Source organism: Taudactylus pleione, unplaced genomic scaffold (genome assembly GCF_031769625.1).
Source record: "Taudactylus pleione unplaced genomic scaffold, aTauple2 ptg000372l, whole genome shotgun sequence".
NCBI lineage: Eukaryota > Metazoa > Chordata > Amphibia > Anura > Myobatrachidae > Taudactylus > Taudactylus pleione.
In genome coordinates this window covers 15,371,581-15,385,506 of record NW_028284773.1, presented here as the reverse complement: position 1 = coordinate 15,385,506, position 13,926 = coordinate 15,371,581, and the positions used below count along the sequence as shown (strand labels likewise).

Genomic DNA, 13,926 nt, shown 5'->3' with positions numbered 1-13,926 from the left:
GGGCCTGATTCAGAGACAGACGCAATGGCGATACTTAAGGCGCGTATCCACTAGACGGTATGCTCCATAAGTAATATCGTCTAGTGTTTCCCCGGCAGTGATGTGCACAATATCGTTATTAACATTGAGAACCCACACTGAATGATCTCATTCATGATACCGTTCAGTGACGTCACCCTCCCTTGTCAGGTTGCCGTGCAAGTACGGGCGATGAAAGATGTCGTCAACGACCAGCGGGAGTGCACATCACTGGTCATTGACGGCATATCAACTGGACATTATTGAGTACGATGAACAATAATGATATCATTATCGTTCAAATTGTCCAATTTATCATCTAGTGGATATGCGGCTTCGCATAGACGATCGATTGTTTGCCAGTGGGCATGTATATAAGTCACAATGTGCATGCGCTGTGATTGCTTTACGATTACATACTCACAGAGAATCCACTCGCAAACTGAGTGACAGGTAGTCAGCATTTATGGGTGTAACGGGGGGATGCAGAAAAAAAGGGATTTGTCCTCCAGCACACTGTAGCAAAATCAACAAAAAATACTTAAATCCTACATGGTAATAGAGATTCAGAGGCAGAGCCGTAAATAGACTTTTGGTGGCCTGTGCCAGAAAGAGCATTGGTGCCCCCCTCATTTTTCAAAGGGACATAATGCACCCAAAAAAGGGCCATGGCTTCATGGGGAAGGGCCAGGGAAGAGATAGGAGAGGCCAGGAGATGCTGGGGATGAAATAAGAGGAAGCTTCAAGCAAGAATGATAATAAACAGAAATTTGACAGACCTAAACAGCACCCCCTGACCTGTGGTGGGTGCCCTGTGCGATGGCACCGGCAGCACTACCCCAGCTACGACCCTGTTCAGAGGTATTAGTTACATACATTTGCAAATATATGAATAAGTGCCAGGCCTCGTCAAGGCTCCTCTATACTGGCATCTCTAACATTAAGGGGTTCACGTCCAAGAAGCAAGGTACCCCAAAAAATTCCAGCCAAGGACCATCCCCAGGGCATCACACGAAAAGGGGAAAAAAGGTGATAGTGGTGTAAAGGATAGATGTGTAAGGATAAATTAATAAGTGTTAATGAAATGTGAAATAATTAAAATTACATAAATAATAAACAAACAATTAGAAAAGTGATAAAATATTCTATGTGAATTAAGTGGTGATGCCCTGAAAAAGGTTCAGCCAGAATAACTCCGGAGGCCCCACTCCCAAACGGGGGGATGGTCAGAAAAACGCAGGCGTGCCTGACCGTTTGAATGCCATTTCATGGCTGTGCATATATTAGCCATCGCGATTGCATTCCCAAAAATGAGAGCTCTCTGTATGTGAGGAAAGCTGCAGTGTCTGTGGCTGGTCAGACCTGCCACAAAAGCAAGATGGCTGCTCGATGTGCGTCGATGTTATTGATATTTACGCAGCTAAGCAACCTCATACGCAGATGAGAAGGCAGAAGTGGGCATCTCTATGCTCGAGTGATCTTTGCAACCATTAGCATATTTTTACAGCTGCGTTGCATACAAAATCACAGCTGCGATCGTATTAATATCCATCTCTGAATCAGGCCCTAACACCATTACAACCAACCAGATATTTCTTCTATTAAATGTGTGAGATGGATAAAATATATAAATAGTTGACTAGTTGTTATGGCTATAGATATGCACCTATGAGCAATGTCGGCCAGTATGTAGCCCTCATTATCTATGTAGCATAGTTGTCCTGCACAGAGAACCCTACATTTCTGCACAGTTGAACACAAGTGTCATCTGCCATATTACAGTAAGATGAAAGTGTGCACCTACGTTAACTGCTATCAGGAAATACAGAATGTTCCTTCCAAAGGCATGAATTGCTCTTTTGTTCAACTAAACTGTCCCAATTTTGCAATGAAGAGTTTGCAGGTATGTATATTGTTACTTATTGAGCTGATGATGTTTATCATTCTATGTATGAAAAGAACATTCCTTTTATGTATTCACATACAGTATAAGGAAAGCTAATTTATGCTGTAAACTAAAAATATCTCCCTCGCCTCTATTCACACCTGTGATCATCACAGTCCTGATGTTGGCTGCATTCAGTTCCTCCAGGACCGGTTTGGTTTCTGGTTTAAGACGATTTTCTAATATTAGCAAACCAAGAAACTCCATGTCACATTCCACTTCTTCCCTTCAGAGTAATAAAAAAGACATTAAAATAATGGGTTGTTTCCAAGTGACTATTATAAACTTAGTTGATTATCTTAAAATTGCCATACATAGCCCAATCCTGTCACTCCACCCGAGCACCAAGAGACAGGATTCATTTCCAAGTTGGCTGCACACATGGGAAACTAATTGGACAGAAGCAGCTATTTGGTGTTTTGGTGGAGCAGTTGGTTCTCTTGGGGGCCTGTGTGTATGTTTGGCTCACAGACAGCAGTGGTCTATTTACCTGATTTTTAGGTGTGTCTAAAAAAAACTTTCAGTTACTTTGTGTTGATATTATTATAAGGGCTTGTACTCATTTGGGGTAAATATATGTTGATATTATTGACAACATTATATGGTCTAGAGTAATATATATATAGATATATATATATATATATATATATATATATGTATATATATATATATATATATTTATTACCTAAGGCGACAAAACAAAATCCCAACTCCTTCTCTAAGGATATAAAAATCCTATTCTGTCATGAGTACTAACATTATCCACACAATGGTAACATAAACATAGAATGGAAATGTCTTAATCTGTGTATATGACTGTATATAAACTCTTTGTGGGGGAAAAATATACTAATATTAACCAACAACTGTTACATTTTACAGGTCAGAATTTTCCAGATATACTTTCAACACAAAGACAACCAATCTAACATACAGAAAAATCTAATAAAATATTTCAATTTAATTCTGATGGTACTCCTACATACTGATAAGCAATGTAATAAATCCACATCTCAGATGAACTTGCCTTTATCAGTCATTCTTTATTTACCTTTCAACACTCTCTAAATCATCCCGATTCCCATTCTTGAGAATTTTGGATGCTACTCCAATGACTCTTAAGCCCTGAAAAGTGTAGATCTCCAGTTCATCCAAAAACTCTTTGGGAACTGTATATGAAAAAAACAAGAAAAAAATTAAACTAGAGACAGGTTATTTTTAGAAATAAGTTTAATATTTAATTTTACAGACATGGGGCAGATTTATTTCAAGGTGGAAAGCCCTTGGAGATGCTAGATTTCGCTGCAGTAGGGCTAAAAGAAATTAGTGTCATTCTTGTGCTTACAGTTATAATGCCTTTCTACATAATCTATTTATAACAGGACACAACTGTCTGGTCCTATTGTTCTTACTTATTATAAATAGTTTACAAATAGTAGATACTATAGTAAGGTTATATACTATTTAAGACACATGAACTTCCTTCATCACATAGGATTTACATATATAGTACATCTGTGAATGTTATAAGATTTTCTATTGGAAATAACTTTATTTATGTTTTATTGTCTTCTAAAGTGAGATTAACATGTTTTTAACTTTTTACACCTGTTTCTGGTCTGCAAAAGCTGGCCACCATCTCAGGAGCTCCCTTCATGTAAACACGCAGCTCATCTTCACCAATAACCTCAGTGATTACGGACATGCGTTGCATGGCGGAGGAGAACGGGTACTGGAACAAAACTTTTACCCCATCCACTGTAATCTATTAAAAATATAATAACAAACATATAATATAATTATAACATAGCTGAATATCCTGCAAAGAATGGAATAACAAACACTTTCTTATCAAGACATATTAAAGAGATTTTTAATCCTTTCTCTCTGAAGGTAGAGAATTGAAACAGGCAATTATGAACAGCGTAATGTTATTTGATGATTAGAAACATGCACCAATTTAGTCAGTGTGCCGGACCAGACATGTATGAAGGCAATTTAAGCTGGTCCCTTGGGCAGCAGGATTATAGTGGTGGCACCCAGGTACACTCATTTAATAATTAATCTTACTTCACATGGATTTGTGCATAGTCGACATCATTACACTATTCAATATATCTGAATACTGCTATACTGTAATGACACTTTTGGTATGACCAGCTCAACCGTTTATTTTGTCAATCAGCAAGTGAAGTGAGAATAGATGAAGGTACTGCTCAGAAAAAGAGAACAGTTTGAATATGTATATGTGTGTGTATGTGTGTGTTTTTATGTTTATATACTGTAGCAGTCTTAAGTGTAAATTTACTGAGAATCATGTCTGGCAGGGTTAGTATTCCCGTGAGAGTTTCCCCTGATTTTAAATATGGAGATTTACTAAAGGCAAACACGGGTGTTTAAAACAACCAGCAAAACACAGCTGAAAACGCAAATCGAAGTCAATACACCATCGGTCAAACTCGCTAGTACTTTCCATAGACAGGAATACAACACACAAAGACAACCAATCTGACATATAGAAAAATTTTATAAAATATTTGAATTTAATTCTGATGGTACTCCTACATACTAATAAGCAATGTAATAAATCCACATCTCAGATGAACTTGCCTTTGTCAATTTACCAAGAATCATGTCTGTTACCACGAATGTAAATGTAGCAAACTTGGGACAATATAGAAGTATGAAATAGACCCCCCCCCCACCCAGCAGCATATTTAGCAGAAGTGATTCACAGATCACTGTGATCTGTGCAGGCTTCTGAGTGTAATAAAGTAATTAAATGGTTAAATCAAAAATGACGTGGGGTCCTCCCCCCAAAAGCATAACCAGCCCTGGACCTCTGAGCCCGGTCAGGCTGATGAAAATCGATGTCTCCTTGTTGTAGTGCTAGTTACGCTTTTGAGGGGGGCCCCATACCGTTTTTTTTAACCTTAACAATAATTACACTCAGAAGACCTCACAGATCACGCTACTGACAGGCAGGTCTATTGTTTTCAGTCCAAATACGACTGAACACACACATTTGCAAACACAATTGCATACACCATCAACAGACACATCAAAGATGATTCTTAGTAAATTTGTGAGTTTGTTTGAAACAAATTCACTTGTGTCCATGCAATGCCCAACATGTTTAATACGGGGCAGGAAACGATTCTTAGTAAATATACCCCTTAGCATCTCTCCAAGCTTAGAGTACTTACAATCCATGCATCTGGCCCGGGTCGGAGAAAAACGTTCTGGGCTGAATCACTTTCGTTATTACCTGTACAGGTATCTTCTAACACCTGGAAACATGCCATAAAGAAATAACATTAAACAGGTTCATAAAACAGCATTATAGTTATGTGGAAGTATGATGCATAGGTAGTATAGTATTACCCAGCCAGTGGCCTCAAACATTTTCAGATCCAAAGGATCGCCTTGTAATTTCCCATCAACCATGATCAGAGAGTGACAGCATGTCATAGCACAAAACAGTGGCCCCCAGATTAGCTCCGTCAACTGGCTGTGTTTAAGCATTGCCTGGAAACTATTAAAATAATAAGATTAAAATCAGTAAGAAAATATCTAAAAACGTAATATATGTAGCATCATTTCTAACATACAGTATACTGAGAAACTATTTTGGAAGCAGTTTGAGAATCTCTAAATTTTCAGTTCATCATGTAATCAGTGAATAAGAGGATGGATGAACATCCGTATAAATTAAAATTACCATGTTCCGTCTGATTGAATAATGCCCATTAAATCAAGTCCATCTTCTGTTAAAGTGCCGGTCTAGGGGAAGAGAAATACATTTTAAGAGGACATGACAAAGTTTAAAAGCATTACATGTAATAGTTATATTAAACAAACAAAACTACAGTAACAGATTTATAACTACTTTTCTACAAATGTCACATATAGTATTTTATTTTTTCAATTACAAGTTGTGAATTAATTTTACCTATTCTTTGCTAAAGGTTACTTTTGAAGTTGAACATTGATTAAATAATATAATGTTATTGTAAAGATGATGATGTAAAGAGCAACTCAGTTGTAGTTAATTAGAGCTTAAGTCATTTTTAATTTGCTTAGAAAGTCCCTACTCAAGTTTGCAGTATTTTATTATACACTAACGCCAATAAAATAGGTTATATATAGATCAGCAGGAGAAACATGGAAACGTCTTATAATATTAAGGAACTAATATTTCAAAGTTTTACTTTGACTTTAATAGTTATTGATACAACTCTTCCAGTGATTTTGAGTCACTTGCAATCCAGCAACATAACACAAGTGAGTGATTGAGGACTACAGTACATTCCTTTTTTGGGCTGCAGCTGATTTTTCACAGCAGTATTTGCTTGTGATAATTATATGGGACCTGGAAATAAGGGGCTTCCCAGAGGGGTAATGATACCCTGTATTGTGGAGCTTATGTGCAGATTTAGTTTTGTGTGATGTAATATGGAAATGATCAGAAATGGAGAGTATGCATATTGCAAGGCGTTCCTGATTCCTGTTACAACTCCTATGCAACAAAAAGTCCTGTGCTTCATAACTGAGATTCAGCATAGTTAAAAGTCATATTTGTATTAGGACTCCATGATACCTGGGAGATTATGCAGAAGTATATTTTATAATTTGTTACGTGATAATAGGATTCTTTGGCTTTTTTATGCAAAGTTCATTTCTTCGGGAGCAGTGAAGTTTCAGTGCCAATGTCAGTGTAAACTTGTGGGAACTGTTTTCTCATGCCAAATTTTTTACTGTCCAATTGTTTCTAAGGTGTATATATCTACTAGGTGTAACCAAATAAAAAAAAAGATAACGATAAGCCTCCACTTTGCTCTTTGTGTATTAAAATGGTTGCTTGTAGTGACCTCAAACTATTTTAGTATAGGAGCCCCCACAAAAGTAGCAAGGACAAAAATATCAATCATTCACACATTTTTAAAGAAATGTTTTGGCTTTTACCAATACTTTCATAATAATAATAATAATAATAATAATAATAACAACCAAATTATGTACAATTGACTAACATTTTTAATAAATTACTAGCAAATCTATTCCCCTAAAAAGGAAGTGTACTCTTTTGACATTGTCCCTTTTAGTGAAGCAGTCTTTACAGTACATGACATTGTCCCTTTTGGTGAAGCAGTCTCTATAGTGCATTGTCCCTTTTGGTGAATCAGTCTCTAAAATGCATGACATTGCCCCTTTTGGTGAAGCAGTCTGTATAGTGCATGGAATTGTCCCTTTTGGTGACACAGTCTCTGTAGTGCATTGTCCCTTTTGGTAGCACAGTCTCTATAGTGCATTGTCCCTTTTGGTGAAGCAGTCTCTATAGTGCATGACATTGTCTATTTTGGTGAAGCAGTCTCTATAGTGCATGACATTGTCCCTTTTGGTGAAGCAGTCTCTATAGTGTATTGTCCCTATTGATGAAGCAGTCTCTATAGTGCATTGTCCCTTTTGGTGAAGCAGTCTCTATAGTGCATGATATTGTCCCTATTGGTGAAGCAGTCTCTATAGTGTATTGTCCCTTTTGGTGAAGCAGTCTCTATAGTGCATGATATTGTCCCTATTGGTGAAGCAATCTCTATAGTGCATTGTCCCTTTTGGTGAAGCAGTCTCTATAGTGCATGATATTGTCCCTATTGGTGAGGCAGTCTTTACAGTGCATTGTCACTATTGGTGAGGCAGTCTCTATAGTGCATTGTTCCTTTTGGTAAAGCAGTCTCTATAGTGCATGATATTGTTTCTATTGGTGAAGCAGTCTCTATAGGGCATGACAGTGTCCCTTTTGGTGAAGCAGTCTCTTTAGTACATTCAATTTTGACCAAAAAGTTATTTCCTGAAATTAAGTGTTATGAATGGTGAAAAAAAGGTTTATTTAGGTGGTTTTAAATGGCTTAGTGGGAGTGGTGTATTTACCCAAAGCATAGAGATAATCTAGTCATGCTGATACAAAAAGTGTAGAAAAAAACATGAAAATATATTTACTTTATCAAAGCAGAAGAGGTTGAGCTGGCCGCACATATTGATTCTATCTGGACTGATGCAGAATATAGTCTTTTTCTTTAATCTGCTTTGAGCATAGAGAATCCCAACAGTCAGAGCAGCTGGTATAATTGGGCAAATTGCAGACGTCAAAAGAACAAGGGACTCCACAATAATTCTCCAAGCAGAAACCTATTGTAAAACAAAGAGTTGAAATCATGGATAATGGTATAGAGTGTATTGTTTTATTTCTATTCATTAACAATGTACAGCAGTGGTTCTTAGACCTAAAGAGAAGCCTCACTGGTAATTCTTGCATTCAATTGGGCTAAAAGTGAGAAAAGACGTAAGAGGCACATACTGTAGGCTATATTTTATTTTTATATAGAAGTGTAGTGATTAAATGAACTGAGTAAGACATATTAATATCATTGTGCTGATTTGTGTTTCTGTTCTATTGGTACAGTAGTCCCTTATGACTGTATGTAAACACAACCTGCATACTAAAGTTGGACAAATCTCAGGATCCAGGTAGCCAACAATAGTATTGGTAGCACCTACATTTTCACACATTTGTACTATTGGGACCACTGGATGTACATCTCCCATGACTCCTAGACTTGCCTACATACTGAATCATTCCTCATTAATATACTGCATGTAATGCTTGGATCTTGCTGGTAACGAGTGTATAGTCCTGGTGAGAACTACAGATATAGACTGTGCTGTCACACATTACAAGTTATGTTTTCACACTGAATGTAATGAATTAACAATTGGTGACCTATGTAAATCGACAGCTGGACAAGTTCAGGACAGAAAGTACTGTACGTGTCTTCTAGTTTTCCTTCCAAGATTATATTTGGCATGTAACCCAACAATACTGTATGCGGTTGGAATACCTTTTCCTTCTATTCTTTGGCCAGATGCAAAAAAAAGTAATTTCTTGGGTGCCCTGTAATTCCATTGCTATATTGAAGAAACTGATTCAGTTACTTAATGGAGAACATTTCTGAATATAGAGCCTGATTCAGAGTTGTACACTTTGTCTATGTTTACGCAGTTGAGTGATTATCCCTAAACCGCGCGTTCGCCTAAGTTGCACAGCGCATGCGTTAAGGTACAATACCATGTGTGACTGATTGTAGTTAGGGAGCATTTGGGGAAGGTAACGTGGAGTAGCGGCAAAGAACTCAGGAGTGTTTTGACCGTTATGGGGGCATGTCACATCCTGTGACTGCGATCCCGTACACAAGAAATATGGCTGTGGTGTCATTCTGTGGGACCAAGACTTACTCAGGACTGTGATAATCAAATGATCAGCGACTGATGCTGCAACATTTTACACCAACATTTGCATTTGCAAAGCTGCAGATGGGAGTCTCAATACATCTCCCAACAGCTGCAACATCTGCATATTTTCACATAACAGCTGCGTACACAGACGCAGCTGCGGCGGCTTTAGAGTACAGCTCTGATTCAGCACCACAGTCTCACAGGTACAGGTGCAGAAAAGTATGTGTGACCCATAGTAACACAATCAATCATTTGTATTTATTTTCTAAAACAGCTAAAAAAAATAACAGCTACAGTTCTATTAGTTGCTTGCTATGGGCATCACCACCATATAACATAGATAACTGTGGAACAGGTTGTATATATGTAAGCCATATGTTTAGTTATGTTCTTGATGTTCTATTACATTATAGAATAAATCAACATCTCAGTGGAAAAGGAAATAACTATGATAAAAATTACATTACCTGTCTCTGTGCAAATATGATCACAGCATATAAAATGCCAACAATGGCAAGAAATCCCAAAAATATGAAAAACCATTTAACATCTCTGTGTAGTTTGAAGTTTAAGGGTTTCGGATACAATATGGACCTCACCATGTCCCCTTTAGTTGTATTAAAGCCTAAAATAAAACAAAAGGGAAAACATTGAAATAGACATTGAAGTTCCAAAAGTCATTGGATAGTGGAAATGTCCATACCTGCATCAGTTGTAATCTGACATCTCGTGAATCAGTTTGAACACCGGTTAGAATGGTCATGGCAAGGCGACATGAATTATTGGAGTTCGAAGGGGCATGATAGTGGGTCCCCGTGTGGACAATCAATATTCCTTGATCTACAATGTCACATGTGTAACGGGAATACCTCATGAAAGGCATTACCACCTACCATGGACAGCGCAGTAGCCGGCCACGGGTGCTTAATGATTGTGACCAGCGGCGTCTGGCCAGAATTGTCTGTGGTAAAAGACAAGCAACACTGGCTCAAATCACATCCACATTCAATGCAGGAGGTACCAGATGCATATCCAGCAGATCAGTGCAGCGTTCTTTATCTTCTATGGGATATAGGAGCAGAAGACCCACCAGAGTGCTCCTGTCAACAATATGACACTGGACACAGCACGTCCCCTGGGCTTGTGACATCGCTAAGTGGACCCTGGAGACCTGGCAACATGTGGTGTGGTTCGATGAGTCATAGTTCCAGTTGTTTTGGGCAGATTGTAGGGTTGGGGTGTGGGACAGACCCCATGAGGCCAGGTACCTCAGCTGTCAACAAGGAATTGTTGGCAGGGTGGTGGTGTTTACATAATGGTGTGGGGTGTATTCACGTGGCATGGGTTGGGTCCGCTGGTCCACCTGAACATGTCATTAACCAGTAAACAGTATATTGCATAACTTGATGACCATTTGCAGCCCTTCAGGGACTTCATGTCCCCCCACAATGATGGAATATTCCAGCAGGATAATGCATCATGTCATTGGTCCCAAGTTGTCTAGATTGGTTTGAGGAGCATTCTGGGGAGATCCAATGAATGGTGTGGGCAACATGTTCCGCTGACATGAACCCATTTGAGCATTTATGGAACATGGTGGAGAGGTCCATTCGCACCCAAGATCCTCACCTACAAATATCAGGGAGCCGTGGGAAGCTATGCAGACAGCAGGGGTAAAAATCTCTCCAGAGGTCTTCTGTCCACTTGTGGAATCGATGCCATGTTGAGTTGCTGCACTTCGCTGGGCTAGAGGGGGTCCTACACAATACTAGGCATCGATCCAGTGACTTTTGCCACTTATAATAAGAATTCTCCCCATACACAGGCAGACCATAATTTTACACAAACACACATAGAAAATATAAATTACAAGTACAGTATATCATCATAACCGTAGACATTGTGGTGTCAACATTATGATTGGCAAATTTATGACTGCATCCCGTATATAATATTAGCATATTTATTGCATGTTCAAGGCACATGTGTAATCCTAAACTTGGTCTTGTCCTCTGAGAATGCTTCTTTTTTTGTTTATTTGTCCATACTCCAGTATTAATATTAGTTTTATTGGGTGAATGTCTGCTCAGCAGAATTTCTCACAAGCCTGCTTTAAGTTTCTCCCCAGAGACCTCCACTCAGCAAAAAAAAAGTTGAGGGTTGTATAAGCCTGTAGGCTGTTATATATCTAGGTTGAATTACAATTCAGGCATATGGCATGACAGGCTATGCAGTTTGGAAATAGTAGTTGTTACTGCATAGTTTGTATCACTGCAGGCAAGGGCGTAACTAGATATTTGAAAGCCTTATAGGAAAAGTTTGTAAGGGCCCATATGTAACACCCAATGGTGAAAAATGCACAGAACACATGTAACTTTGACAAGTAAGATGGGCCCCTCTAAGCTCTGGACCCCATAGCAGCTGCACCCTTTGCACCTATGGTAGTTACGCTCAAGATTGCAGGGACTAATGGAAAGGTCTGATTAAGTAAAATTGAAGGAAATAGATATACATTAATTTATGAGTAGAGTGTCAGTCTCTTGGCTTTAATGAATGTTCCAAGAACCATCACTGTGTTTTTGATGTTTTTGGTTATGTTTTGTTATTTGTTTGCTAGACCTCTATCTTTGCAGATAGAGACAGCAGATGGGAAGGCACAGCAGTCAGTTGTAGGTGAAAAGAAATTTGGGGAGCATTCTCCTTCATAGTGGGGCTATGGTTGTGAGGATTCCTTGAGCCAGATGAAGGGAGGTGAGTTTTCAATGATGCAGGAGTACTGTGGCGTTTGGTTGTCCCTAATGGTATATTGTTGCTTTGGCTGATAGTTGTGAGTGCTTTCCTGCCCACCATTTCAAAATATTTATTGAAGCTGTGGTCTGTTTCATCAAATATGTCTCTTGGCCTTTATTTATTAAAATAACTGATTTGGGTTTTGGTGACATGTAGAGGGAGAATATCAACCCCTAGGAATACCTTCAAATAAATCTGTTTATTGCGTTGTCTCATTTTATGCATGGAATGAGGATGCCTGGCTACTGAGCAAAGCATTCTGACTGGTCTGCAATCCCTCTAATACGGGCCTCACAACAGCTATCCGATTCCTCAACTCAGATTCCATCCACCAATCAGCAACAAAAGATGCTGATCCACGGACATCAATGATTGGCAATACATTGGGGGATCAGGGAATTCAACATGTTAATAGTTGACACTTACAGCTATTTTTGGGTCAAATCAAAGAATCGAGATTGTCCAACATGTTGGATTACCCTGACAGACAACAGGGGCTGCTCTATGTTGTGATGTAGTAATATTATAATATTCTATTCCAATAAAAATACTGTTTCATTGAGTAGTAATGCAAGCATTTAAAATGACCCCTGCCAGCAAGTGCAACAACTGTAGCCATGGTCACTTAAAGACATTAATCAACCTTGGGTAATTTACAGTGTATAATCTGTCATCATTTAGAGATGATTTAGTTGCTTATTGTGATATTTTGCATGATAAAGGGGCTGCCCCATCGTGGCGGAGGGTTTACAGTAGCATTACACTTCATAATAATGGAGCCCCAGGGCCCCCTCCTCTCTCACCGGCGGCCGGCAGCGGACTGTCCGCAGCAGTAGACTCTGGGCACTAATCTGTGCCCGGAGTCTACTGCGCATGCACATGACTCAGGGAAAATGGCGCAGCCACCATTTTCCCGGCGACTTCACCACTGTGAATGAACAATGGCCGCGGCCACAATCCGACGCGGGACTTCAGAGAGGTGAGCATTAATAAAATATAGGTGTGTGCACCGAACACACTGCACCCATTATAGATACGCCCCTGCTAGAGAGAAGAGATCATCAAGAACCTGAGAGGGTGAGACCTAAGATTAATCTTTAATTAATTTGATTGAAGTCAGATAAAATCACCAGCTCACAAATAATTAAATTAATCATAAACAGAAAGTCTAATAATAATACACATTGGGAGATATTAAAAATAAAAACATAGACATGTCCCTTAATATTAAACCCCACATTATAGCCTATGTGCTAACTATTAAGATACCACAAATTGTTTATGGAACTTGGCAATGTCAGTCAACAAAAAGTTAGACTTACCAGTCCTTAACACAACAGCTCTGGCTGGGCCCTGAGCAGTGGATTCAGTCCGTATCACTTCAGTACCACAGAATAGTACATGGCGCTTATAATCTTCTCCACTGTACTGTTTCCAAGACATTGTGTCATCTCCATGGGGTAGTTGTGTTTTTGTCACAGGAATGCATTCACCTACAGGAATCCACAAAGTTTAGGTTAACAACTGACTTTCTCAATCCAAACAATAGACATCTTATAATACAAAAAATAAAACAATAAAGCACAAATCTCAAAGCAAAGAGTGAACATGATCATATTTAGGAGTGTCTGGAAGACAGATTTTGATAACAAATGCATTACGGCATGAATAGGAACAATTGGCATGCCATGGTATTGCAAGTTAAGAATATGTTGGGAACTATATGTATTTGTTGAGGTACTTTTTTCACATTGCATAAATTACATATACGTGAGTAAGTTACCTGGAACAACTTGCCGTAACATGTAGTTGCAACATAAATTAGTCTATAATTTAGTACTTCCTGGTCAGATGTCATAGATTCCAACAATGCCAGCTGCCAC

At 38.7% G+C, this 13,926-nt stretch overlaps 1 protein-coding gene across 1 annotated transcript in view; it reads right to left on the bottom strand.

The window, feature by feature from the left end:
* LOC148508304 (putative cation-transporting ATPase 13A4) overlaps window positions 1-13,926 on the bottom strand; it is a 101,992-nt gene that overhangs the window by 43,047 nt on the left and 45,019 nt on the right. Inside the window, exons 10-18 of the mRNA XM_088444706.1 lie at window positions 13,366-13,536; window positions 9,721-9,878; window positions 7,961-8,149; window positions 5,685-5,746; window positions 5,348-5,498; window positions 5,170-5,253; window positions 3,572-3,728; window positions 3,015-3,132; window positions 2,065-2,189 (exon numbers count right to left, since the gene is read on the bottom strand). Of these exons, the coding sequence (XP_088300832.1) occupies window positions 2,065-2,189; window positions 3,015-3,132; window positions 3,572-3,728; window positions 5,170-5,253; window positions 5,348-5,498; window positions 5,685-5,746; window positions 7,961-8,149; window positions 9,721-9,878; window positions 13,366-13,536 (1,215 nt within the window). The remainder of the gene's footprint in view (window positions 1-2,064; window positions 2,190-3,014; window positions 3,133-3,571; window positions 3,729-5,169; window positions 5,254-5,347; window positions 5,499-5,684; window positions 5,747-7,960; window positions 8,150-9,720; window positions 9,879-13,365; window positions 13,537-13,926) is intronic.